The sequence below is a fragment of the Rhipicephalus microplus genome, chromosome 7 (genome assembly GCF_043290135.1).
Source record: "Rhipicephalus microplus isolate Deutch F79 chromosome 7, USDA_Rmic, whole genome shotgun sequence".
In the NCBI taxonomy this organism is placed as follows: Eukaryota; Metazoa; Arthropoda; class Arachnida; order Ixodida; family Ixodidae; genus Rhipicephalus; species Rhipicephalus microplus.
Genome location: NC_134706.1, coordinates 31,716,555 through 31,740,977, shown reverse-complemented (window position 1 = coordinate 31,740,977; position 24,423 = coordinate 31,716,555). Strand labels below are relative to the sequence as shown.

General features: G+C 47.1%; 2 protein-coding genes across 3 annotated transcripts; one reads left to right on the top strand and one right to left on the bottom strand.

Annotated features, from left to right (window-relative positions):
- Positions 1-1,353: 1,353 nt before the first annotated feature.
- Positions 1,354-21,974, top strand: LOC119180356 (N-acetylglucosamine-1-phosphotransferase subunit gamma). 2 transcript variants are annotated; one of them, XM_075868930.1, is made up of 7 exons: positions 1,354-1,786; positions 1,854-2,043; positions 2,166-2,249; positions 4,621-4,714; positions 6,581-6,781; positions 16,670-16,780; positions 21,410-21,974. In XM_075868930.1, exons 1-7 carry the CDS (start codon positions 1,702-1,704, stop codon positions 21,752-21,754), a joined length of 1,110 nt encoding a protein of 369 aa, XP_075725045.1. In that variant the 5' UTR covers positions 1,354-1,701; the 3' UTR covers positions 21,755-21,974. The 2 variants fall into 2 exon arrangements, with proteins under 2 accessions (XP_075725045.1, XP_037287443.2); XM_037431546.2 differs by lacking the exon at positions 21,410-21,974 and adding an exon at positions 16,849-18,010 and having other exon boundaries at positions 1,365-1,786.
- Positions 16,133-24,305, bottom strand: Ercc1 (DNA excision repair protein Ercc1). The gene is made up of 9 exons (XM_037431547.2): positions 24,167-24,305; positions 24,043-24,100; positions 23,835-23,938; positions 23,552-23,651; positions 22,293-22,369; positions 20,832-20,931; positions 19,693-19,764; positions 18,552-18,620; positions 16,133-16,913 (listed from the first exon to the last, which is right to left on the bottom strand). The coding sequence occupies exons 1-9, from the start codon at positions 24,184-24,186 to the stop codon at positions 16,866-16,868; spliced, it is 648 nt and encodes a 215-aa protein (XP_037287444.2). The 5' UTR covers positions 24,187-24,305; the 3' UTR covers positions 16,133-16,865.
- Between the last annotated feature and the right edge of the window lie 118 nt (positions 24,306-24,423).

Genomic DNA, 24,423 nt, shown 5'->3' with positions numbered 1-24,423 from the left:
CAGTAGCGAAACATTGCCAGGTCGATAAGTACACGTGGACGCAGAAAACGGGTAAACTAAGTTCATGTCACTGCTTGTTTTCATCAATGCGGGGGCGAGAATGCCCAGGAAGCTGATTGAATAGATCACCATGTCGTGAATCCAGGGAGAGCAAAATACGAAACTTGAACCTTCAGGATATTATGGTATTCGCAGGTACCAAAATTTTGCGGCTAGTGATGTGCCGGGCCTGTGTTATAAAGAAAAATGGGACTAGCTTGAGCGTACCGTGAATCGAATAAAAGCAGGGGCCGGTTTCGGTTTCGTTTTTGGATGTGTAGTTCAGTGACGTCATCATCTGCCCCTTGATCGCGGGGAAACAGAACACGCCGGCATTTGATGCTCGCATCAGGGAGGGGGTCTCGATCAATCTCGTCTTGCGGTGGACGGGTAAACTAGTTGGGTTGCGTGAGAAAAAAAAAAAAAGAGCAGAGAAATCAACGGTGTATTGTCGTGTGTTCAATAGCCCAGCGCACATCTGGAAACCCACTCAGCCTCTCACATTTGATTCCGAATGATGGTTCGCTGCTGTATGGTACGGAAAGCACGGCAGTTACAATAAGTGCGGGGCATTAGTGGACCACATAATTTAATGAAGGTGAAAAGGTTGTGGTGTATCGCAGTCTTTCGCGAAAATCACATTTGTCGGTCAAGCGAGCATAATTGAACTCAGAGTTGTCTAAAGGGTATGGCTAAGATTGCCTGTACGCGCTGTATGCAGCGAGAGATAGGAGCGTATTTTCGACATGCTGTACAGCCCTGTTCATGTAATTTATTCCATCATCCACCACCTACCTCATTACAACCGGTCATATACGACCCTCGCAGATACAGCAAGAATAATAAGGCGATAGCATTAATCGTACAAGGCGCTCTTATGGTCATTTGAAGTTATCGTCACCTATAAGCTCAGAACCCGCGAAAAGCACCCAGGGTGCGAATCGCATGAAGTGTAATTCACACAGAATCATACTCGTGGTTCATCATTGTTATAGGTCAATCTTTATCCTAATGATGACAACAAATACATGTAAAAAGATTCCACTCCACTCCAAAAAACCACATAAGTGTGCCAAGCTGTACGGCAAGCTTGTGTTAATGTGATCTTGCTATGTCTTAATAAAGTCACTTTCTAGTTACTGTTTCTCATAGAAACTTTCAATTACAAAATAGCTTTTAGTTGTAAGCTTGATTACATCATCAAAATAAAAGTGACTTGCTTATTCTTAGCTACACTTTTGCTATATATGTCCGAAGAAGCCACGGCGGTTGTCGTCGTTGCGTTTTTACGGTCATGGTCATAGATGGCGGCACGTGTCAAAGCATCTCGAGTGTTGGCGAGTTTGTATTACAAGACACACAATTTGTGATACAAGCACTGAGCACAGCAAATACAAGCATGCTCGTGCTGACAATACAGCCTTAGTTTATCCGATCGGTTTCGTGTTCAGTAGAAAAAGCTTTGTTTTTTCGGGCAGCTCATACGGTCAGCCGTAGACGACTAGCGTTAAGATAGCCGCACTCGTCTGAAAAGGACGGGCTTGTCAGCTGATAAAAACTCATGACGGCAGATAAAGCCGAGCGCACTCGGTCGTGTGCGTGCCACCATGAGGTCTTCGACGAATACTTGTTGAAGGCGCGCTTCAAAACGTCCGCTTCGAAATGAAGCGTGCCCCCGCGATCAGGCAAGCGTATCACGTGCAGTGCTCCGTAGGCAGCTGCGTCACGTTGCTACTGCTCATTCTAGGTAATTACTCGTTGTGCATGTACTGTTCGCGGGTCTGCGGTACACACGCGCACATTTCACGTTGCAGATGTCTCGCGGGCGTCCGGTGCCACGGTGCCCATGCGAGTCGTGAAGCAAGCGAGCGGCTTTGACGGCGCTTTCGCAGTGCATGGTCAACAGCATCGGCAGCAAGCCGGCCGCGCGACACCACGACCCTTCGCGGGGCCCGAGCACCTGAGACCCTTGCTGGGTCGGTGCTTCGGTCGCACGGCTGCTGGGTACGGTGTCAACCGCGCATACGTGTTCACGCGCCTTTTCGAGAGGTGTTGCACGTACAACCCCGCCTTGATTGCGCGTGACACTGTCCGCACGTTCTCGTGTTTTTTTCTTTGCCGCGCAGGTACCGTTACATTCTGTGTCCATTCGACAACGTCACGCAAGCCGAAGAGAGTGCCCGGTGGAACGCCTACAGTGGTGTGTTGGGGTGTGTTTCAGAGCATATGAATTCCATCGCCCTGTGCTTGCCTCGAAAAGCTTGTTTCTTCTGGCGTACATTGAAAAGTAACGTGTCTCGGTGCGGTGCTAGCTGAGTGTTGAGTATTTGCGTCTAATTACATGCATACTTTGCGAGAAACACGGGTGCAAACGCAAATATGCACGCACATGTTAAATAGAAAGATATCTACAGAATTATGTAACTTACACACCGATCTTTCCCGTAATCTACAAGCATGTCATCATTCAATGGCTATAATAACGGTGCACGTTGGTCGTTGAGCTGTTAGGCCAGTAGTGTAGCATACTGAAATCATTATGTCTTACAGATTTGGGATATCCTAATTACTTACCTTGTGCTGGAACCACATCTTTTAACAAACAAAACGATGATTCAACTAGCCCTGCATCACACTCTACTTGCATAATGTAAAAAACTATAATTATGGCACTCTCTTAAGCAGACATTGAAAGCATTTAACTACTGCTAAGGGCAACTGAAAAATCCCAACCAAAGTGAACAGTGGCCTGCTGTTAGAGTGTGCATGGCATACTGCGAATCCAAATCATAATAAACAATTGCCATTGGCATACAGTACACATTGGATTGTAACACAATTCGAGCTTTACCATGCCCAATTTGCTTTGAAATCTTGTATCCCTTTCTCCCAATAAACCGCGTGGCAGGCCATGTGGGTGTATTTATTTCCTGCATTACTGTGCAAATATGAAAACCAAAGACATTTCTGGCCTCTTTGATTTGCCTATGTGTACACTACACTAGCAGCACAATTTCCTAGCAAGCCCCACGCTTTGTGTGTACCGTAAAATGGCGACAACAAACACGGACAGTAAAACAGCAAAGAAGAAACGGGACAGAGCACTTCTTTCCTCTGTTTTTGTCTGTGTGCTACAAACTTTCAAAGACAGACTACCAACTAGTCCACCAAGTCATCCTTGTATGCACCTTCAGGGTCTATTCGTATGCAAACTAGTAAAAAATGACTAAAGATGTCATGCAGTCCTTATTCACAGCATTTCCAAGCATAGCGAATTTCTTAGTAATGTTTGGTTTACTTGAGCTAAGTTCATTGCCTCTCTTTAGGAGACATAGCCAAAGGCTAAGGGAATGACCGATTGGGGTAGCCGCACTGGGATGGGCATCTTTTTCAGCATCATCGTTATAAACAGACCACATAGCCGCTTCATGGAAAAGATTTATGCGACACACTTCATCAGTCGCTGTTCGTTTTGTCTGCATGGAAGGATCTCCTAAGATCAATTTCATCGCATTATACTATGTGACAATTGGGAGCAATACATTATACTAGTCTTGCTCAGCAATACTTACTTTCTATGCCGATCAGCTTGGTACGATTATTGGCACTGCAGAGTTAGTTGACAAAAACCGGAAAGAATAAGGTCTTTGCGATGTGCTATGCTTGTAATGCGTCCGATATTGTTGTGAGCTTTTCATTTAGTGCTAGCAGTGCATTTTTCAGCAACCTTCTGTGATGGAAGTTGTAGCTTACCTAAAGGGACGCTAAAGACAAACGATTTGTCTAATATTCGTAGAGCAGACTTTCAGTAAATGGAAATCTGTTTAATGGAACTGCTGCTTAAGCAAAACAAGATTGGTTTCCTTCTTGTATTCTGCATTCTTGGTGACCTCTCAGTAAACGGAACTTCTCCTAAACAGAAGATATTTTCCTGGCCCCTTCCGGTTCTGTTTAATGAGGGTCTACTGTGCATTACTTTCACGGTACCGAAATTGTGGTGAGCGGGTGCTTAATGACCGAGAAAACGCACAAAAAGAAAATCTGATCTGGTGACGCCACTTTGAAGTTCCCGCATCAATCACCATGACATCATAGATTTTGATTACTTTTACTAGGGCCTATGTTGTTCCTAATCGGTAAGACTGAAGTATACATTGTCCTCTGAGGTACCAAACTTTTACAAAGTCTCGGGAACTTCTGTTGAGCAAATCTCGCCAAAATAGAAAAAATTCACCTGGAAATCGATAATGTCACGTGTGGAAGTTCTGGCGCAAAATTTTGAAAATAAATCATTGACCTTGATTTTATCCTTTATTATTGAACCTATGATGGTGAATTACCATTTTTAGAGTACAATTTATCAATATAAATTGATGCATTTGTTCACTTTAGTGTTCCCATAACATGTTGCTCTAGAAAAACTTGCTCCTAAGCTAGTTGACGTCTAAGCTGAATGCCATCTTTTGGTCTAGCTGAGGGCCGCAGTTTCACATCATCTCGGCTTATGACCAACCCAAGTGCATGAAAATTTGCTGGGCCAACGAATGGTCACTAACGTGCTTCGCATTCTTTCTCTTGCAGTGTCTGGCAAGGATGGTCAGCCATTAACGCAAGCCTCAGCAGCATGCACTACGGCGACGGCGACAGTTGCGGGACGCTCAACCGCTCCGTGGAGGTGCGTGACGGTGAAGCACACCGAATACTTTTCAGACTGCATGGCAAGCGAAAAAGTGTGTTGTGCAAAACAAGAAAGCTAGCTTTTTAACCGAGACATTCATCATCCTATATATAGAAGGTGTATACGATCAATGCAGGACAGGGGCCTCTCCAAACAATATACACTTTAGCTCATCATGTGCAAGATGCTTCCATTTTACCCCGGCAATCTCCTTAGTTTCATTGCGCCATCCAACTGGCTGCCATCCATGGCTACGCTTTCCATCCTTTTGGGTCTGTTTCGTTTCTCTATCTGACCATCAGTGCATTGTTGCTGCAAAATAGATGCACCCTTTCAGGGTATCTTCCAGTCATGCAACAGTTATGGCCATCTGGCTCGCTCACGTGTCTCTTGAAAACTGAGCAACCCAGTGTGAGATTGCACGGATTAGGGAAAAAAGTTAATGAAAAGTCTTAGCTTTATCAGGAAAAAGTCGATCCAAAGGTGCTGCCACGACTATAGAGTGGTGTCTTGTGCACAACTTCTTAGAGCAAAACTGTATATAACTATGGTTCCTTGAATTATTTCCAGCATCTTACAGTGAAGGTCTATGTGGCTAGGGTTCTGTAGTTTTCTTGTTTTGATCTGTTTGTTGATGTTTTTTGTTTTTTTCATTTGTACGTCAGCAAATACATATGTGACACACATTGGGTAAACACCAACACTCATCACTGTTCCACTAAAAATAAGAGACAAAACACATGGGCAACGAACACCAATTAAGATCCAAGTACCAAGTGCATGTTGTAAGACAAGCAAGATGACACATGTCATGACAAGAAGAGGCATGTTGTTCAACTGGGAAACCGTGAAGGAGCAAACTGAAAAGTCAAAAAAGACGCTCTGGAAAGAAACTTCGGATTTAGTTTTACAAATAAGCTGCAAATAAATGAATTAATTAAGATAAATTCAGTGCACCTGCCTCGACCTTATGTAGAATATATAATCCATACCAGATACCGAGTAATTTTGGAACGTTTGCAACCAGCAGTTCTGTAGGTACACCAAACGTTAAAGCAGTCTTTCCTTGAAGACAAAGATTGAACTTCAAAAGTAGACATTACATATAATGCCAGTCTGTCTTGAAACAGTGAAAGTTCATTTATTGAAAGTTCATTGAAGGTTCGTTGTGCCCATATCTATTTCATTGCAGATCTCTGTTTTTGTCAAGTTCATACTTGTACACGCTCTTGTGCATCAGTATTTGCACCTTGAGTCAGCATAGATGACAGGCAGCATGGGCAGCGTGCTAGCCACGAATTCGCCACCATGCACGCAACTTTGCCACTTCGTACTGTCACGCGCACCGTGTGTTTTGATGGGTACCTTGATGAGGACCAGCCTGCTCATCGGAGAAAGATGTGAATATGCATCAGTGGGGGCAACAAAAAAGCTGGAAAACAGTGTACGTTATCTGCAAATAATAAAAAATATGGCTGCCTAATGCTTTGAGACAGAAGCCCAAGGTAACTAGAAAGTAGCCACAGGGTCAACCTGAATTTTTCGTCACCAAAAAGAGTCGTCATGTCGCGGATTCAGCACTGCATACCCACCAACTGCAACCTAAGTCTACCTATTTTGTGTTGTGTCTGTTCTCACTAACCGTTAATTTTCTTTTATTTCTTTCTCTAAGTCTTTCTTCTCTTATTCCCACCCTTTCCTCCATCCCACGCGTGGGGTAGCCAACCGAGCCTAGCTTGGTTAACTTCCCTGCCTTTCTCCTTCATTTCTCTCCTTTCTCTTAATCTACCTTCACAGTCCAATGGCTCGCACTTTTTCCGTAGGTGACTGCGTAAAACTGAGCGGTTAGTTTGACTGGCGCAGGTCCAGCTCACCTGTGGTCACCCTCGCACGTCTCTGGTGAACGTGAGCGAGCCCGAACGTTGCCGGTACGCCATGGAGCTGAGCACCCCGCTGGTGTGCCACCCGGACGCCCTGCTTGTGTGGCCCACACTTTCCGACCAACACAGGCAGCGGTGGAGCCTAGCAGACAGTCGGCTGTACTCCGAAGAAACCACGCCAAGGGTATGCGAGTTCGCCGGTTTTTTTCCATCAGGAGGCTTCACCGAGAGGCAAGGTCCTCACTAAAGCCCGCTCGTACGATTTAATGAGATATTTCATTTAATTAACGCTTCAGGCTATGTTCAAAAGCTTCGTTTTGACATTTTTTATACATCTTTCTGAATAATCAAAATCGCAAGAATTTCGGAAGGCTCTCGGTTGATCAGGAAGTTATGTCTGGTCGCACGAAATGCGAGTTCTAGACGAGAGCCCTCTACAGGGACCTTTTTCAATACAATAAGTACTGTGCGATGATGTTTAATGGAACAGAGGAGCGGCAACGAAGTCGCGACGGAAAATGGGCGAACAGCAAGTCTGGCAATGGCGGCACAGGTTCTCGCGCAATCAGAGCACGGGCTTTTCGTTGTCTTCCGAAGGCGCATACGCGTTGGTGCGTATGCTCCACTACAATACCCCCGGGGTGAAGGGTAGCCATCCTGGCGACTCAGGGAGTAGGCACAATGAGGGGGTCGTAGTAGGGCTTGAGCCGGTCGACGTGTACGGTCTCGCGTCCTCGACGGCGCAAATCTGGTGATTGTGTTAATGGCTCGATGATGTAATTCACCGGGGAGGTCGCGTCAATGACACGGTAGGGACCATGGTACCGGGCCAGAAGTTTTGAAGACAGGCCAGGAACGTGCGGGGGCACCCAAAGCCACACAAGGGAGCCAGCACGAAATGTAGGAGCTATGCGGTGAGCGTCGTCGTGTCGAGTCTTTTGTAGACCTTGAGCCTCACTTGTCAGAGACCGAGACAACTGGCGGCAGTCTTCAGCGTATCTGGCGACTTCCGAAAGCGGGGAGCACTCAGATGCATCAGGGCGGTACGGTAGTATAGTGTCGAGTGGGTGGGAAGGTTCGCGGCCGTACAATAGAAAGAACGGGGAAAAACCGGTAGTCGCTTGCGTCGCGGTGTTATAAGCGAAGGTAACAAAGGGCAATACAGCGTCCCAGTTAGTGTGGTCGGAGGAGGTGTACATCCTCAGCATGTCGCCAAGTGTGCGGTTGAACCGCTCAGTAAGACCATTTGTCTGTGGATGGTATGCGGTAGATTTCCGGTGGATAATGTTGCATTCAGCGAGGATAGCTTGGATGACCTCCGACAGGAACACTCGACCCCTATCACTGAGCAATTCCCGCGGAGCACCATGACGTAGAATGAAGCTGCGGAGAATGAAGAGTGCAACTTCGTGGGCGGTGGCTGCCGGTAGAGCTGCAGTCTCAGCGTAGCGTGTCAGATGATCGACTCCGACAATAATCCACCGGTTTCCAGAGCTACTATATGGGAGGGGGCCATATAGGTCTATACCCACGCGTTCGAATGGGCGAGCCGGGCACGGTAGCGGCTGTAACGTGCCAGTAAGGTGCCGCGGAGGTGTCTTGTTCTGTTGGCAAGTGGTGCAAGACTGAACGTATTTCTGCACAAAGCGATACATTCCTCGCCAGTAATAGCGTTGGCGCAGCCTTTCGTAGGTTTTCAGGACCCCTGCGTGAGCACTTTGGGGATCTGCATGGAAATTCATGCAGATGTCAGAGCGCATATGAGTTGGGACAGCAAGGAGCCACTTCCGACCACCAAGCATGTAGTTGCGGCGGTACAGAATGTTGTCTCGTAAGGAAAAGTGGGCTGCTTGCCGGCGTAGCGCTCTCGTGGAAGGGACAGCAGACGGATCGGTAAGGTAGTCGACTAACAAGGCAAGGTATGGGTCTTTACGCTGCTCCGAAAGCATGTCAGTCGTGTCGAGTGGTGACAAGGTGGTAAAAGGGGGAGACAAGGAAGCCACATCTGGTGTTAATGGCGATCGCGAAAGTGCATCGGCATCCGCATGTTTGCGACCGGAACGATATACGACACGGATGTCGTATTCTTGCAATCGAAGTGCCCAACGCCCCAGGCGTCCGGACGGGTCTTTCAAGGTGGACAGCCAACATAGAGCGTGGTGGTCTGTGACCACGTCGAAAGGACGGCCGTAAAGGTACGGGTGAAACTTCGTCAACGCCCAGATTATGGCCAAACACTCCTTCTCTGTCACGGAGTAATTCAATTCAGCCTTCTTGAGAGCGCGACTTGCATAGGCGACTACGTATTCAGCTTGGGTGCCTTTCCGTTGTGCCAAAACTGCACCGAGACCGATGCCACTTGCATCGGTGTGAATTTCTGTGGCCGCAGCAGGGTCGAAGTGACGAAGAATAGGTGGTGAGGTCAGCAGGCGGCGCAGCTGGCGAAATGCATCGTCACATGCAGGTGACCATGCAGATATGCCTTTGCTGTTGGAAAGCAGACTCGTGAGAGGTGCGATGATGGACGCGAAGTTGCGTACGAAGCGACGAAAGTAAGAGCAGAGACCGACGAAACTTCTTAAGGCTTTCAGTGATGTGGGCAACGGAAAGTCAGCGACAGCTCGAAGCTTATCGGGATCCGGAAGAACACCGTCTCTTGTGATGACATGTCCCAAGATGGTTAGTTTTCGTGCTGCGAAGTGGCACTTCTTGGAGTTGAGTTGTAGGCCTGCAGAAGTTAGACACGTCAGAATCTCGTGGAGGCGAGCAAGATGTGTCGGGAAATCAGATGAAAAGACTACGATGTCGTCCAGGTAACATAAGCAGGTTTTCCACTTGTGGGCACGCAAGATGGTGTCGATCATGCGCTCAAATGTGGCAGGCGCGTTGCAGAGCCCAAATGGCATGACTTTGAACTCATATAGGCCATCCGGCGTTACAAAGGCTGTTTTAGGGCGATCACATTCAGCCATTGGCACCTGCCAATACCCACAACGCAGATCCAAAGATGTAAAGTACTCGGCGCCTTGTAAACAGTCAAGAGCATCGTCTATTCGTGGTAGCGGGTAGACATCTTTTTTCGTAATATTGTTTAAGCGGCGATAGTCCACGCAAAATCGTACGGTGCCATCTTTTTTCTTGACCAGAACCACAGGTGATGACCAAGCGCTTTGAGAAGGTTGTATCACTCCACGTTTAAGCATGTCATCTACTTGCTCCGTAATGACGCGGCGCTCTTCGGCGGAAACGCGGTAAGGGCGCTGTCGCAGAGGCGAATGTGAGCCGGTGTCAATAGTATGAGTGATAGTCGTGGTGCGGCCCAAAGCAGGTTCTTGAAAGTCGAAAGAAGAACGAAACTTGTTAAGGAGAGCAACAAGTTGGCGGCGATGCGAGAGGGGAAGGTCTGCGTCAATAGCATTGTTGAAGGCTGACGAACTTGACGGCTCAGACGCATGAGTGATTGCAGCAATGTGACATGGCGTTTCGTCGGGAAGAATAATATCATCGATATGGTCGACAGGTTGCACATATCCTAACGTTTCACCACGAAGTAAGCCAATGGGGTAGTTGCAGTGGTTGGTGACCAGCATTACGGTTAAACCAGATGCAATTGTAAGAACAGCAAATGGGAGAACGATGCCCTTGCGTTCAGTAAAAACCGGAGATGGCGTAAACACCACCGTGCCGTCAGGTTGCGCCACACATGAAAGGCTAATAGGGACCGAAGCTTCAGGAGGCAAGGTGATGTCGTCATCAGCGGTGAGTTTGCAGAGCAGAGGAGAGTGGTTGGGTGGTGTAAATTCACATGTTGGCACAAGGGACACTTCGGCACGGGAACAATCAATGATAGCTTCATGACGTGATAAGAAATCCCAACCCAGGATAAGGTCATGAGAGCAAGATGGTAGAACAAAAAACTGTACGACGTACAAAACGTCTCGGATGACGACGCGCGCCGTACACACAGCCGAGGGATGAATGCGTTGCGCGCTAGCCGTGGACAGCACCAAGCCACTGAGAGATGTGGTCACTTTCTTCAGCTTCCTACAAAATTTTGCGTTCATCACAGAAACGGCGGCCCCGGTATCAATTAACGCTAATGTGGCGACTCCCTCAACATCGACATCAACAACATTTTGCGGCGAAAATGGAGGCCTTGGGAATTGCGCACAAGGTGCAGTTCTTGCCTCCGGAACTGCACTGATTAGTTTCCCTCCTCCGGAGGTGGTCGACGACGCATAGGCGATGGCGATCGGCGACGAGGTGATGAGAAACGAGCAGTCGATGGATGGTGATCCGAGTCGGAGTGCCTCTGTTCATATCTAGACGTGGTAGTCTGCTGCGGTGCGTAGGTAGGAGCTCCGAAGTATGCGTGCGCAGGTGTGGGACGGCGGCGGCAGAAGCGTGCAATGTGGCCAGCGATGCCACACGCGAAGCAGATGGGACGATTGTCTCGGGTGCGCCACTCATTAGATGGACGGAAAAAGCGAGGTGGGGGCCTGTAAACTGGAGGCGAGGCCGGAGGAGGTGGAGCTGATAAGGCGACTGGATGCGGTGGGGGCCGCGCGACCACAGCTGCGTAGCTGAGAGGTGAAGGCGGCGCAGTTGGTGCGTAGCCAGCAGTTGAGAGATCAGATGGCACCGAAGTGCATGGGTAAGAGGCCGGAACTGTAGGGAGGGCATTGCAAATTTCAGTGCGTATGGCCTGCTGCATATTCGAAGGGAGGCTTGTCGTGGGCGCGTCGCTATGCGGCAGCAGGGAGAGCTGTCGGGCGACTTCCTCCCTGATGAAGTCTTTAATCTGGTTCGACAGAGTTCCTTGGTGAACGTTGCCATTTGCGAGTGCGACGGCCGAGATTGAATCTGGTGATGGGACACTCTGTCGGGCGATGGAACGCTGACGACGCAATTCATCGAAGCTCTGGCACAGGCTTACGAGGGCTGCTATTGTGGTCGGGCTTTTCGCCAGCAACATCTGGAATGCGCCATCCTCGATGCCTTTAAGAATATGTCGAATTTTCTCTTCTTCAGGCATGGATGAGTTAACACGCTTGCAGAGGTCGAGCACATCCTCAATATAGCTAGTAAAGGTCTCGCCAGGCTGCTGGGCTCGGTGGCGCAGACGCTGGTCAGCGCGGAGCTTGCGGACCTCTGGTCGGCCGAACGCTTCGGTCACGAGGGTCTTAAAGGTGGACCAGCTGGCGATGGCGGTTTCGCGGTTGGTGAACCATAGCTTGGCGACGTCAGCCAAGTAAAAGATAACATAGGCAAGCTTAGAGTCATTGTCCCATTTGTTGCTGGCACTCACGCGTTCGTATAAGGAGAGCCAGTCTTCGACGTCTTGCTCACCACTGCCGCTGAAGATTGGTGGGTCCCGCTGACGGGTAGCACCGGGGCAGGTCGACGGGGCAGCCGATGGTGCTGGCTGTGCTGGGATGGGCTGGTTGGCGACTGCGTCAGTCATGTTGTACGGTGGTCTTTCGGCCAACTTGCGAGAGCGGAGCTCCAGGTCTGCCTTGGGATCTCAGCACCTCCACCAAATGCGATGATGTTTAATGGAACAGAGGAGCGGCAACGAAGTCGCGACGGAAAATGGGCGAACAGCAAGTCTGGCAATGGCGGCACAGGTTCTCGCGCAATCAGAGCACGGGCTTTTCGTTGTCTTCCGAAGGCGCATACGCGTTGGTGCGTATGCTCCACTACAACTGGAATACTATTCGAAACAGGTGTGTTGTAATTAGACATCTCAAGACCATGCTCTATTCTGAAATCCTTCACGCCCGTGCATTTCACACTAATCTTGCTTACACAAATGACACATTATGAATTGAGACATGTCCTCGACTCTTAACAACAGCAGTCAATCTGTCTTGCAGGTTGCATAATGCACAAGAGCCAGTGCACTCTCGATCTGTGCATTTGCTCCCGAGTCATGGTGTTGTGCAGTGTACCATTAAAGCCCCTTCAGCTGCAGTGTTATTTTTTTCGTGGTGATTGTACGGCTCAACCCCTTTATTCTTTTCTTTTGTATGAGGTGTCTCTCAACCAGAATACTACGCATGCATTTTCTTATCAACTGCTATTTTTATACAAGTATGCTGGTGTCTCTTATACTCAACTGCCATATTAGTGTATTTTACATATAGGGGCTGAATTGTGCAGTCAAACCTAATTACAAAAAAGCTTGTATCTTACACAAAAATAACTGCCTTATATCTAAAGATTCGCTATAAAGGCATATTTTTAACATTTATATCCATTGCATGACTAAATTTCCTTTACTCCATAGTAACCGATTATCTGTTGTAACCGGATTCGTTATGTCAAGGTTTGTATATTGTCACGGTAATAAATTGAGTACAAGTAATAAAATTGCAAAAAACAGCAGACTGAGGAACGCGAGTTTGTCCTCGTCTTTCTCCAGCCCGATTCCTTGGGCACGCACAAGTAATGATGAAACTAGCCACCCAACAGTCACAAACCCACTACATGCCCGTGCCAATGTGTTCTTTCAGTTGTAACCTATAGTCAGAATGACTGTAAACATGGTTGCAGTGGCCACAACATTTTCTCTTTCTTTTAAACAATGCATACAGTAAAATTTCAGTAGAATGAACACTACTTTAATGTACTTTACAGATTAACGAACTTTTAAAAAATCCTGCTTCCAACTGCTAATAGTTTCAATGTAAAATTATTTTACTACTACGTACTTCAGAATACCAAGCTTTTCAGAATAACGAGCGGTAATTTAGTTACACGTTATATTAACAACGCCTCAGTACTAAGAACTCATGTTCTGAAATCCGCCGCGACCACCGGAACGGTACCCAAGCAGACGACACGGCGAACGAAAGCCTTGCCTCTCGGACAGGGGCGGCGCCAGGATGTTTTTACTGGGGGGGCAACCACGAAAAGTGAGTTCCTCCGGGGGGGGCAAGCTAGCTCTGCTCCTACTAGGTTTTCAATGTATGCTTCCGGGCACTTGGGTGGGCATTGGGGGGGCAGGCGAGAATTTTGGGGGGGCTCCAGCCCACCCTTGCCCCCCTCTGGCGCCGCCCCTGCTCTCGGAAGACGCGCGACGGTGTGCAGGGGGGGGGGGGGGGAATGAAAGGACTTGTTTTTCTTTTTATTGAAACGCCGATGCTGCAGGTTTACAATTACAAGTGCAGAGGCGAGGGCAACACGGGAGGGCAACGTGAGCGAGGCAGAGGGCAGAGTTGGGGTGCTATTCTTGACATTGTTGAATTCCACCATGTCGTCATATTCCACTATATTCTGCCAAGTGAGTTGCTACGACCTCTATGATTGGCTTAAAATTCCGGCTTTACGAAATTTGACATTATGGTGGAATTGGACAGTGTCCAGAATAGCACCCTGGGAGTTGCGGAGCAGGAAGCACGGGCACGGAAAACCTGAGGCAGCGAGAGAGCAGAAAACAAAACGCGAGGAATTTTCTTGTCTAGCTCTTCCTTCTCTTTGGAAGAGGCGATGACAGCCGCGACGCTTCGAATTTTTCTTATCTTTGTCATTTCTGCTTAAAATTATGAGGCCAAAGGGGTATAGGTGTTCTCTAAGGAGGCCTTGTCAGTCATGTTAATCTTTTCTGTGATTACTTATCATGTCCGCATTAAAATTTCCACAGCCCTCCACTGTGCAGTCTCTCGAAATCGCACCTTGGTATAACAAAAGTGTATATAATGAATTATCAGTTATAACGGAGTAAGTGAATTGTTTGTTGTAGACACAGTGTTAAGAATAAACGTTTATAATGGACTTTTGTATATAACGAAGCATTTTTGTGTCAGACCTGACTTTGTTCTAACGACATTTGAGTGTAGTATTGTCGTTCTGGGATGTACGTTTGATTTAATTGATTAATATGTGAGGTTTAACGTCCCAAAACCACCATATGATTATGAGAGACGCCGTAGTAGAGGGCTTTGGAAGTTTCGACTACCTGGTGTTCTCTAACGTGCACCCAAGTCTGAACACACGGGCCTACATCATTTTCGCCTCTATCGAAAATGCAGCCGCCGCAGCCGGGATTCGATCCCGCGACCTGCGGGTCAGCGACTGAGTATCTTAGCCACTAGTCCACCGTGGCGGGGCTAGACTCCCAGTAGACTCTCATTAGACATAACTCTCTTCAATGAAATTGCTGCTTAAATGGAATAGCTCCCTTTAATATAATTGGTTTCGTAATTATATTCTGCACCCCTGTTTACCTCTCAGTAAACATAAGTCCTGTTAAATGAAACACATTTTCCTGGTCCCTTCAGGTTTCGTTTAACAGGAGTCTATTTTATTACTCTTTGTCTCAGAAACCAGAACAATTATTACTGTTATTGTGTACACGTCTCACTTGGCCTGACCATTTTACAAACGTGTCCTTGTTACATATGGGTAGTTGTTAATTTTCTTTTCTTAACCTTCCTGCCTTCTTGTGGGATTCTGCAGATCTTATTTGCAATACTCAGTGTCTATGCGCTTCAAGTTGTTGATTAGCATCTCTTATATTCATGTTTTAGTTTTTGGACGTAAAACCCCACATATTGTTATTGTCAAGTGGTCGATTATTTGCCCTTGCAGTGCCAATTGCTAGCTTACTAGATAGTTCAATTGGTAAACTGCTCCAGGGTACCATTTGTTCCAAATTCGATTCCCAAACGGGGACAAATTTTTCGGCAGGTAAGAGCCTTTCTTTCTGGGAAATCTGTATGAATGTCCTTGTGGCTTTGTGCTACGAATGGTTGGTTTTTAATCCCCTGATCCTAAAGGGACATTAAGGCAACTCTTAAGTCTACGTTTGAAATAGATGTCTAGAAACCTTGTAGTGTTACTTTTGTGCCAAGAAAGTGGTTATGTTGAAATGAAATCACGTTTTAGTGGTCTGCATCGGGTTAGCGCACTTCTAATTACCCACCTCAAGCAGACCGTCTCATGTCACAATAAACTGAGGAGAGGCTGTTATGTCACATTTTGAGGAGCCGGAAGTAGGGAAGAGTATGAGCGCTCCTCCTCGCACTTGTGGGCACGCTACAGCGGTTTGCGCATGCGCAATGGGCGCCAGCGAGAGGGAGGCGCTAGCGTGCCTGGCGGCTCGTCTTTGTATACTTGCTGCCCGGCGCCTCCCTCTAGCTGGCGCACGAGACGCCGACGTGCCCACATTGTTCTCACAACACCCAGCAAAAGCACGTGACTTCCGCCACACTTCTCGCTCTGCAGCGTGCATTGCGAGGGCCTCTCCTCAGCTTTCCTTCTTCCATGAGCCCCACTGTTGCCGTGCACAATGTTCCCGGCTTTACTGTGCAACCGTTCACACTAGTAGCAGCAGAACAAAATTAGCTGGAGCCACAGCAGCAACAATGGCCATTGAACAATTTCCTGCCATGGCCTCCAAGATGGCAGGCGTACTTGGTTCAACTGCGCCCGGCTAGATGGCACGACCTGTCCAGGCGAAAATTGAACTTTTGGACCACTCGTGCGATTCCCCATAGTAACGTTCGGCAGTTCTTTTTTTCATGAACATAAATGAACAAGCAGCATTTTATTGCATCTCTTGATTCATGGAAGGTACTTTATTTAGTGCAGCTGTTTCAATTATTAATGATCAGTTGTAGGCGGTACCTCTCACGTCATCGGGATCATCTAGCAAATGTCCTACACGTAGCACATGTGTTTTCGTGCATTAACCTTAATTTCTTGGCAAGTAGAGCACTGCTGTTGATATATTGTGGTTTTAGATGTTCTCATGCATTGAGCTTTCACTCTGACGTAAATTATTTGACTTTAGTGTCCCTTTAACCCTTCAGTCATGTTTTGGGACACAGCAGAGCAAGTTTGCAAGAAATTTTTATGTGAACAAAAAAAAACAAGACAAAAAACACAGGTCGGTCATGTCACAGCCCTGCATAGCATAAGGCCACATTTACTTCTAGTAGAAAGGGGCAAGTGGTACTGCCAAAGATGTGAAAGCATGGTTTTTGCTGCTGCTATCAAAGGCCTTAGCCGCCACACTCGCTGGCGACCGTGAAAGCCACGACAACGAGTCCTCTCTGCCACATCACAGGGCCACGCTGCCGAGTTGGCGCAGATCCTGTGGGAGTCCGGCCTCGGCAAAGCACCGCCTGCACCGGCAGCGCGGCCCGCCTTTGCCAGCCTGGCCGCCCAGTGTCACAAGGTGAGTTCTAGAGTTCGTTCTCGGTGGTCTCGGAATGTTTGCAGCGCTGAGGTGGCCTTTCACTGCAGGCTTATGAGGAACTGGCCTAGGAGTGCATGAAGGGCTGGTGCAGAACTTCGTGAAGTCGGCGAGCCTGAGAACAAGATACGAGACCATGAGTCAGCGAGAACAAAGCCGATGGTCGTTACAGCTGCTGCAATTACCACAGGATCTCATGCCTTAGCTGTTTGCGGGTTGGCTGAAATTGACTAAAACTTTATTGCAAATGTATATAGTACAGTCCGTTGTTAAAGGGAACACCGAACAAGTAATGAGTGTAGTGCGCTTGAACTTTGATACAAGAGAACTTTCAGCAGTAGTAAAGTGGCAGGAGGTCTAAACATGACGAATAACAGTAGCCCTGATTAAGGCTAGTCCTCTAATTGAAACATTGGTTTTGGCGACATTCCTTGTCTAACCCCCATATTCTAGGACGCCCCTTCACTCAACGCTCCACCTTCACTCGAGAAAGCCGATGGGAGCGCCATCTCTAGGCAGGGCAAGTCACTGCATGTCAGTGATAATTTGCTGCTATTCTTGAGTAGCGCAGCGTCATTTTCGGCTGAGCAGCGGCACAGTGCTCAACTCTGTCAAGTGAAGGGTGAAAGTCGAGTCGAGGAGCGTTTGTGAATACAGGGGTAAGTGATCTTCATCCTCTTAGGCTTCCAATTCCCTTTGGCTCTTATTTTTTTTCCAATAAGACAAGGGTGTTTCTAGTCAGATGCACCAATCATATTCTAAGGTTTAATTGAAATTTGGTATGTTTCGTCTAGTCAGCTGGAAATACGAAGACAAAGATGTTTGTTTGAAGGCATTATGTCGTATCTCAGCCACAATCAGTGGCACATTGCACGGACCTGTTTCCTTTCACAGTGGACTGCGCTGCACATTCACTTTCTCTATACATTGTGCATGCTGGGCTCGGCAGGCTATGGTACTGCTTGGGTGCAGCTGAGACGTGCAATACTGCTTAATTATAATTATTCCAGAGGAGAGTACAAAGTCGTCGCTTCAACAGGCAAGATCTTTCCGTGTCATTGCAATGTGCAACTAGTCGTAGTCCTGCACTTGCCATACGTCACGTAAACAAACTGCCAGTGTTTTGCATAAGGGCTTAAAAGTTTTTGTCACATTGCACCATCGGCCAACGGTCACGAAGTCATTTTTTCAATAAAATGTACTGTTCGCAAATACCGTTTGTTACTGAAACAAATGGAGTCACTGTTTCGCCCAAAAACCAAAGTGCCAACAGCTCTAGCAATGCATTGCAAAGCTATAGAAAGTCAAGATTCATTCACTGCTAAATATATTCACTCACTAATAAAAACAAAGAAGCTAGCTTTCAGGCGGGCAGCTTAACGTAAACACATGTGTGACGCTCGATTAACATCATCACTGAATTTCACGATGCTGACACTATGAAAAGAGCATTTGAAAGTAAGCTAGCACGCCGTTATATCACTTCCACCCGGGGAATGCTCAGCAAGCGGAGGCGCTGTCTGCGGCATCTTTGCCAATTGTTATCACCGAACTTTTTTTATATGAGTATTTTTCCAATCACCGAGGAATAACGGGAGCTACTGTTTTTTCCCTACAGGTGCTTGTTTTATCCCTAGTAGTGAATAGTAGTGCACGTACAGTGTGTGCACACAGTGAACCACAGTGCTTGTAAAGTCCACCTCACGCAATGTTTCTGTAGTGCACGAGTAAACAGGTGTATACTGGTTGGTACCTTGTGGGGTCCCAAACCCGGCTGCAAGATCAGCTCCTGCTCGGAGGCTGCGGCCAGGCGCTCAAGGCTCTGTGAGAGAGTGTAAAAGGCAGCAGTATGTTGGTACCAGTCTAGTACAGATATAGAAGTACTGTCTTGTAACTGCAAATTCTGGCATTGAGCCAAAATGGTACTTTCAGACCCAATCGGTCGTGGCACATTTGAATATCATCGAATCTCAAGCAAGCCCCCCCCCCCCACACACACACACACACACACTACGGCAAAGACTAATTCGACTAGATTGGGGGGAGGGGGGCCTTGCTCGGCTCTGGAGGAAAATTAAAGATGGCAGAGGAAGATCCTCTAAGAATAAAGACCACGAACCCTTGCTTCTAATGGTATGGTTTATTGAACACGCAAGCATTAACTATTTTAATTCGTCCGCATCGAGCGAATAAAAACTGTGAATGAAACAGTCAAAATGGTAGTAAGGGAGAAGGGGCTGCATATTTGAAATGCCCCGAAGAGAGGGGAGTAGAGCGCTTGCTTAGAATTGTATGGTACATCCAGATGGACAACATTTACATGCCACTAAACAACACACAAGCTCGCCAAGACAAGGCGATGAGTTAGAATTAACAAGGCTGTATTGTTTTGAATGAAAATTCAGCAGAGAATTAAAACTACAAAACAAGTGTGATAGTGCTTCCGGTCAACCAGCACATTTAACAGAGTGCTTTTTGGGGTGTCGGTTCATTCTGCAATAGATTTGAGTGCAAATGGACAACACACAGTCATTCTCTCTTTTTGTGTGCTGTTCATTTTTCACTCGTATCTTTTCCAGGACAAGCACACTACAGTGGACTTTCAGTAAACGGAAATCTGTTAAATGGAACTCCTGCTTAAATGAAACAACTGCCTCTGATATGATTGGTTTCATCTCTGCGTACTGCAGCCCAGTTCACCTCTCGGTGAATGGAACTCCTGTTAAACGGAACGCATTTTCCCGGTCCCTTCAGGTTTCATTTAATGAGAGTCCGCTGTACATTGCAAAAGATGTGGCCAACCACACAGTCTCCACATTCGCATGCATGGTGCGAACTCGGGAATACAAACAACAGAGAGATCATACGGCTGGCATGCTGAGACAGCAACTCACCCCAAAAGAACTGAGCAGGGCCACTGCATCCGGTCGATTTAAAGACCGCACTGAGGAGATTGCGTCCGTCAGCTGCAACAAACACGTTAATCAGTGGCATGGACAGTGCTCGTTGGTTGGAAAATTTTTAAAAACCTTCAGTATAACGAAGAGTAGGCTTGATTGCTCCAAACAACTGCACCATGTTTACTAAAGAGGGTAATGTTCATTTTGATGTGCCCATCGACATCAGCTGAAGATGAAGGTGTGTGCATTACTGCGCTCTGAGATATCGCATTTTGATCTATGACCACTGTAAATGCAAGCGTAGAGGATCTCGGGCAAGCATGCACGAATAAGACAAACAAAACCTGCTCCAATGCACCCTCTCCAAGACTGGGTGCGACACCCTGCCACGAAATATGTGGGCTGTGCATAAGACGAACCAAGCACTACCTGCTGTCATTGAGCAATATTCGTTTCATGAGGGGGAAAACGAAACGTTACGTAGATTTCTTATACAAGTAAACACCACAAGTCGCTGAGGAACTGTTAGAAGACATGTAATAGGTATTAGACTTTAGCAATTGAATAGAGAGCACGATGCAATTACTGCAACTTATAATGAGAAGGGCAATGAGACACAAATGCATCATTGGTGTTCACAGTAATCTAACTAAAATGATGGCACATCTGAATTTTGCAACAACGAAAATTTCAATGTCCCAGTGACCCGAATATCCCATCGTACACGGCCTCGATGCATAAGCTGTCATGAAACTCTTCATTAAATTCAATAATTTGATAGCACAGAGAATGCACAACAAGGACTTTTTCCTTTTTTTTTCACGATGTGTTGGCGGGGGCAGGTGCTGGCAGTGCATTGAAAACAAGGTTAATGCCAAAAGCTCTGTAATGGTTGGTCCTCCAGTTGTGTGATTATTGAAAGAATTAAACTGGCAGCCGGCGTCCATTACATTTTAAACAGTTGGGTGATTAAACTCTCCCCCACTCCCACCCACTCCTTAATTTTTCAATTTTGCATACGTAATACATGCACACATACAAAAACACACACTAGTATAAACTACCATACACAAATAAACTCTCATACACAAAGAAAACATTTAGCTGCAGCCACCAGTTAACAGAATGCATACTTTTGATAACGTGTCTCCTTCTTGCCTCTCCATAAGGGCGTCGGCAGGCTTGGCCTCCAGAGCCTTGTACGTCTCGAGATGGCGTCCGGCTTCTTCAGCACTAGACAGAGGAACACCGATTTAGAACGATTCAATTATGCCTGTTCAGCTGTTCCGTTTATCACATCAGTGATAAATTAAATGGCTGAAATCATTTCACTTACCACTGATGTGATAAATGAATGGCTTAAGTCATTCAATTTACCACTGATGTGATAAATGAGTAGGTGAAGTCATTTCATTTACCAGTGATGTGATAAATGAAATAGCTGAAGTCATTTCATTTATTTCATTTGGCACCCGTGTGGGGGCTAGACTTTTCTTTTTCAACCCTGACAAAGGGCAATTAATGCCACTAAGCCACCCAGTGGCCAAAATGTAGTTGTGGTGCGGAAAGTGTGCATGAGTAAACAACAAACACACTGTCATAAGAATTTTTGAAAAGGCACCATAATAGTGGAGTTTCGTGGGTTTGATTATCGAAATGTAGAGATCAGTAACTCTTTTTTTCACTACCCTGCGCTGGTCTCTTTTCGCAGAGCCACTTTGCCCTTCCTAATCTCGCATGGCATACATCATCACTGACCCACTGTTCTAAACACCGTGCACCTCCAGTTGCCGCGACTGTATCAACTCCGTGCTTGTCAACCGCTGTTGCCATGCCGGCCCGCGCTGCTACGAATCGTGCCGGTATGGACCCTGTCCTGCGCACATGCCTTCAAAGGATCACCAACATGATGGATCCGTACGGTGACACGCGGTGCCAGAGCACCTCTGTGCAAGATGAGAAGCCGCCGCCACCGCAGTACAACGAACAAGAAGCGCGGGCAGCTACTTGCAGACTAACCAAAAGTCAGGTTCTTGTTCGACCAATGGCAGCATGACTTGAGGCCTGCATCACAGATTCAACTTCGTGACGTCACTCACGTCACTATGGAGGCAGGAGGGATCCAAAGGGGAGGAGGGATTGTTTCTTTAAATGTGTGACGCGCCCGCGAATTGTAGCACTGTCACGTGTGGCATTGTTGATCGTGATGGCACTATGTACACGATGCACGCGTTTACTTGAAATGTTGAAAAATATTCGAGATCGTTTAGGAGCCATTTAAATGTTGTTCGAGTTTTTTGCCAGTGCACAAGTCCAACCATTCCTTTTTACCAATATATTAAGCACTATAGCCTCGCTCATTTGTTCACGCATTTTACAGTTGAAATAGAAAACGCTTCTCAAAGAAATTGTGCCAAGAGGAACATAAGAAGGGCATCCCACATGTTGGCAAGCTTTGTGAATAGGTGATTCGAGTTCTCATGAGAAAAATGGAAAGTGATGACGATAGGCTTTGACTGACCCTAGGGAAATAGAACCTCCAAGACAGATTTTTCAAAACTAGAGTACTAGACAACCGTTTCCTCCCAGCCTACCTCCATGCCAGCAACATGGTGCAGTCGGCCAGCAGGGACACCTGAGAGAGTTCACGAAGACTGGGATGTGGATCGGCCTGCAAAGTAATCAAAACATTGAGAGGGCTCACTGGAAGTGGTGAGCAGCATCAAACAACAGTAGGAACATAGTTCGACTATGTGCACAATGCTCAGTGACTGATGTGCCGTACATGTACTCGGCGTGCATGGAAAATGGCATTTTTGTCACTTCCAGTGGGTGCTGCAGTCATCAAGCTGTTGCATAGCATGCAATGACAGTAAGGAAAATTGCGATATGTTGTGATTCCATTTAGCACTCCAGTGATCACCCACCACTCACGAGTTTCGCAAAAAGTACTGTGTGCCGAATATTGCATTTTGATTGCTAAGCAGTGCGTGAGATAACAGGAAATGCTGTAGTATTCAAACAAATCTGGTGCATAAGGTTTTCTTTTGACATCTTTGGCATAACGCTTTTGATTCACACCAGCTTAAGAAGGCGTGAGAGGATCCACCACTGACATCGAAGTGCAGCATACAATTACCTCTATGACTAAAGAAACAGTTTCATTTATGTTCTCGGCAGGATCACTGGCCGGCTCATAAGTTCAAGAGCGCGCACCCTATGGTGTAAGCACATGCACATCCACCTTTGAGGTGGAACTGTCCCAGCTTTTAAAGTTGCCCCGACTATGCACAGACTGATCGTTCATAGTACTTCATGACTGCTTTCATTTACGTCATGGTAAAGCAAGCTCATTTTATTGTAAACCATTCAAACGTATTTGGAGAATGCCACAGCAAACCTTTGAGCACAAAACTGGGACGGGTCACGTGCAAAGCCATAATCTGCACCTGGTAATACCTTAGCCTGGATCATTTTTAACAAGTGAACTGGTTGGTTTCCTTTTTATCTTCCTAGTAGGACCATTACATCCTCTGTGGGCTTGAGATATGAGGCAGTTTGGTTTCAATGAGCACCAGTTGAATACAGCATTAAATCGGTTGGTACTAGTTGCAACCACTCTGGTTCTCAATCCTGGATTTTCAAAGTTTGAGATGGACTTAGAAGTGTGGCAGCTTGGCCTAGTTGGTATGGCATGACGATAGTTATAGCGCGAGAACAAAACGACACGTGTCCTTCTTATCTCTGTGTCGTCGTTTTGTTCTCGCGCTATAACTATCATCTTGAGATGGACGTCAACCAGTGCTGCCATGTTAGCAACCACGCATGTGATTCTTATGGCTGGCATACTGACCACGTCCACTTGTACCAGGAGCAGGCGCAGCTCGAAGGCACGTCCCAAGGAGCGCAGCCGGCTGTGGATGTAACCGGGGAACAGCTGGTGGTAGCGTAAGCTGCACACATTTTCGGTAATCGTTGAAAGACTGAAGTCGGTGGGAGGTTAGCGAACCTATGTATGCAGGAGGTATACGTAATACACAAGACGGGAGTACGCGAAATTGAACCCCCTTGGTTTGAGAATACCGCGGCGAACAGCACAGAGTACGGCACGAGAAGCACGCACCAAACTCGCTAACCTGAGGTACAACGCGCACGTCGTCTGGCCCAGAACGTAGTCGGGTTCGATGTCTCCAAACTCCCACGGTACGCTGCGAAGGCTTTTGAGCAGCGGGTTTCCCTTCTGCAAGAGCACGAACGGCAGTGCAGTGTGATCAGGTTACGCTGAAACTACGGCAGCAAAACATCGACAAGTCGAAGCAGCCGACGTTACAAGCGGACACTGGCCTGTCGAGAACTGACGATGAGAGCTCCCGATCGGCCCTTGCCTGTCGGCTCCAGAGGCCTGCGATCGAAACGAAACGGGCGTTGTTAAATCAGAGCAACCGCAACATAAACGGTAGTGACATACTTTTCAGAGTCGTCGGACATTGCGATGGCTCTCGCTGGCAAACGGAGAGGCGAATGACAGATAAGAGCCTGTTCTGTACCTCGCTCGAGCTACCTTTGCTACTGCGGCGGGCTTATGATGACCCGTTTCTTAATACTGATCAGTGCTTACAAGCCAACACCGCAGATCACAGAGCGCTTGTAGCAAGCAGACAAGCACGCCGAGGACGAACGCGCTACCTTCAAAATAAAAGTTCGGTTTTGTTTTGACGTCTACGT